This window comes from Fopius arisanus, unplaced genomic scaffold (genome assembly GCF_000806365.1).
Source record: "Fopius arisanus strain USDA-PBARC FA_bdor unplaced genomic scaffold, ASM80636v1 scaffold00012, whole genome shotgun sequence".
Taxonomy (NCBI): Eukaryota; Metazoa; Arthropoda; class Insecta; order Hymenoptera; family Braconidae; genus Fopius; species Fopius arisanus.
Genome location: NW_011887751.1, coordinates 1,040,427 through 1,042,684, shown reverse-complemented (window position 1 = coordinate 1,042,684; position 2,258 = coordinate 1,040,427). Strand labels below are relative to the sequence as shown.

General features: G+C 34.5%; 1 protein-coding gene across 2 annotated transcripts in view; it reads left to right on the top strand.

The window, feature by feature from the left end:
* Positions 1 to 1,887, top strand: part of LOC105263035 (UDP-glucuronosyltransferase 1-9) — a 13,125-nt gene extending 11,238 nt beyond the window's left edge. For both annotated transcript variants that reach the window (XM_011298990.1, XM_011298991.1), the window contains exons 4-6: positions 290 to 521; positions 680 to 905; positions 1,440 to 1,887. In XM_011298990.1, coding sequence (XP_011297292.1) covers positions 290 to 521; positions 680 to 905; positions 1,440 to 1,719 — 738 coding nt within the window. In that variant the 3' untranslated portion in view covers positions 1,720 to 1,887. The remainder of the gene's footprint in view (positions 1 to 289; positions 522 to 679; positions 906 to 1,439) is intronic.
* The last annotated feature ends 371 nt before the right edge of the window (positions 1,888 to 2,258 follow it).

Genomic DNA, 2,258 nt, shown 5'->3' with positions numbered 1-2,258 from the left:
TTCTAATCGGCAAAACTCCATTTAAACACGTGTTAAATCACTCGAATTTCAAAAATTTATATCTCAAGTTCAAAACGGTCAATTGCAAACGGAAAAGGCTCATTTTGTTGCTAATTTTTCAAACTATTCACCATAAAATTGTTAACGAAAACTGTCGAAAAAAAATTCTACGGGACAACAACCTCAATATAAAAAAACGATGGGGTGTAAGAAAAATTATCAAGAAATTCGTATGAAGTTACACGAAGAATTTCAGAATAATGGAATAATTAAAAATGATTATTTCTAGGAATTGGAAAAATGGCTGGATGCGAGTACCGAGGGCTGTGTGTACTTCACATTCGGTTCGATGATCAGAATCGAGACGCTCCCACCAGAGAAATTGAAAATCCTGTACGAGACTTTCGAGAAGATCGCGCCGGTCCGAGTATTAATGAAAATAGCAGACCCCAAGATTCTGCCCAAGGGTCTGCCCAAAAATGTCATGACGTCCTCGTGGATGCCGCAAGTCGCCGTCCTGAGTAAAAAATTCAATACAAAACCCAAAAAAATCCTATTGAATATTCAATTTCTATCAGTTCTTGACTGATTCTATTGAAATTCAATTAGATTTTTCTGGGGCACTCATTACTTTCGGGTATCCTTTGATTATTTTTTCATGGAAACAAATTTTTTGAAGAGCACAAGAATGTTCGCGCCTTCATCACTCATGGGGGTCTTCTGGGTACCCAGGAGGCGCTGGCTCACAAAGTCCCGATGATTGGGATTCCCCTGTTTGGAGATCAGCACACGAACATTCGGACTTACCAGAACAAAAATATAGCGATTGCTTTAAGTATTGACACCCTTTCTGTGGACGGTCTCACTAATGCTATCATTGCAGTACTGAACGATCCGAAGTACAGGTGAGATTCAATTGCGTTAATTAAATAAACCAATTACATCCTCCTAATTCAATCCAAAAACTCTGAAGGGATTCCATTCGAGGTATAGAATTCATCCTTTCATCTTAAGTAAATTAAAAATTTCAGATTCTCTCGTAATAATTAAGTAAAAGGAATATAAAATTGGAATTCTCACTGAGATCCAAAAGAATAATAAATTTCTAACTGGAAATCAAGAGAATTTTTCCATTCAATTTTAGCAAAGAAAAATGGAGGAGTCAATGATTGATTTTTCTTCTTAATTAAATAAACTAATTACACCATTCAAATGCAGTCCAAACAATCTCAAAACATCAACGGTAATTACATAAAAAATTTCGGAGTTTCTAACAAAAAAGAAGTAGAAGAAATATCAAATTAAAATTAGGATGGAACTCTGAAATTTCGATTCAATTTTTGAAAAATAAGATCGAAGAGCCTATTATAGACTCCCTCAATTCCAATTGTTTCTTATCCTTGAGAATTGAAATTTGATAAATTTTTGTTTGTTAAAAGAAAAAATATCGCTCACATTTCGGATTTGTTCCTGAGCCGACCCATGAGTGCTCTGGACACAGCAGTTTACTGGGTAGAATACACAGCAAGACACGGAACAGTCATGAAATCACCAGCAACTGAGTTATCCTGGTGGCAACTATATCTCCTGGATGTTTACGGATTTATAATCACATGTGCACTAATTATTCTGTACGTTCTAAAGAAAATAGTAACAACTGTGTGGAGCTGCTGCAAAAGAAATCAAACCCCCATTTCCAAATCCAAGAAGAATAGATGAGAACACCCGTAATAATTATAAATAATTACACCAGGCGCTTTAGTAATTATTTTTTTTATGTTTTATGAATCAGAAATAGATTTTTATTATGGAATTAAAAGGATGGTTTATATTGTTAAATTAACAGGTGGATGAATGAATAATGAATAATAAGATTATTAAAAATAATATTAATGTTACATTTACTTTGAAAAGAAGAAATTAGATGAAGAAATGACGGGGAAAGGAGAGGCGATGGCACATGAAATCGGCCGAGAGGATTCAAAGGAAAAATATATATAAAAAAAAATATATATTCACTCGATGAATAACACAATTGAATTCGATATAGCAATTTCAATCAGCCGTTAACACGCTCCAACAGTTTTTTGTTTCACACATGCGCCATTTTGCCAGATATTGGCGGGAATCTGGTCTCAAAATTTTCGACAATTTTTTTTTGCTTGTTTTTTTTTGCTTGTTCGCACTGTGATGTGCAAAAATGCTAAAAAAAATTCGACAGTTCCACAATTCGAACAAATGGAGAGGAACGTTGAGGG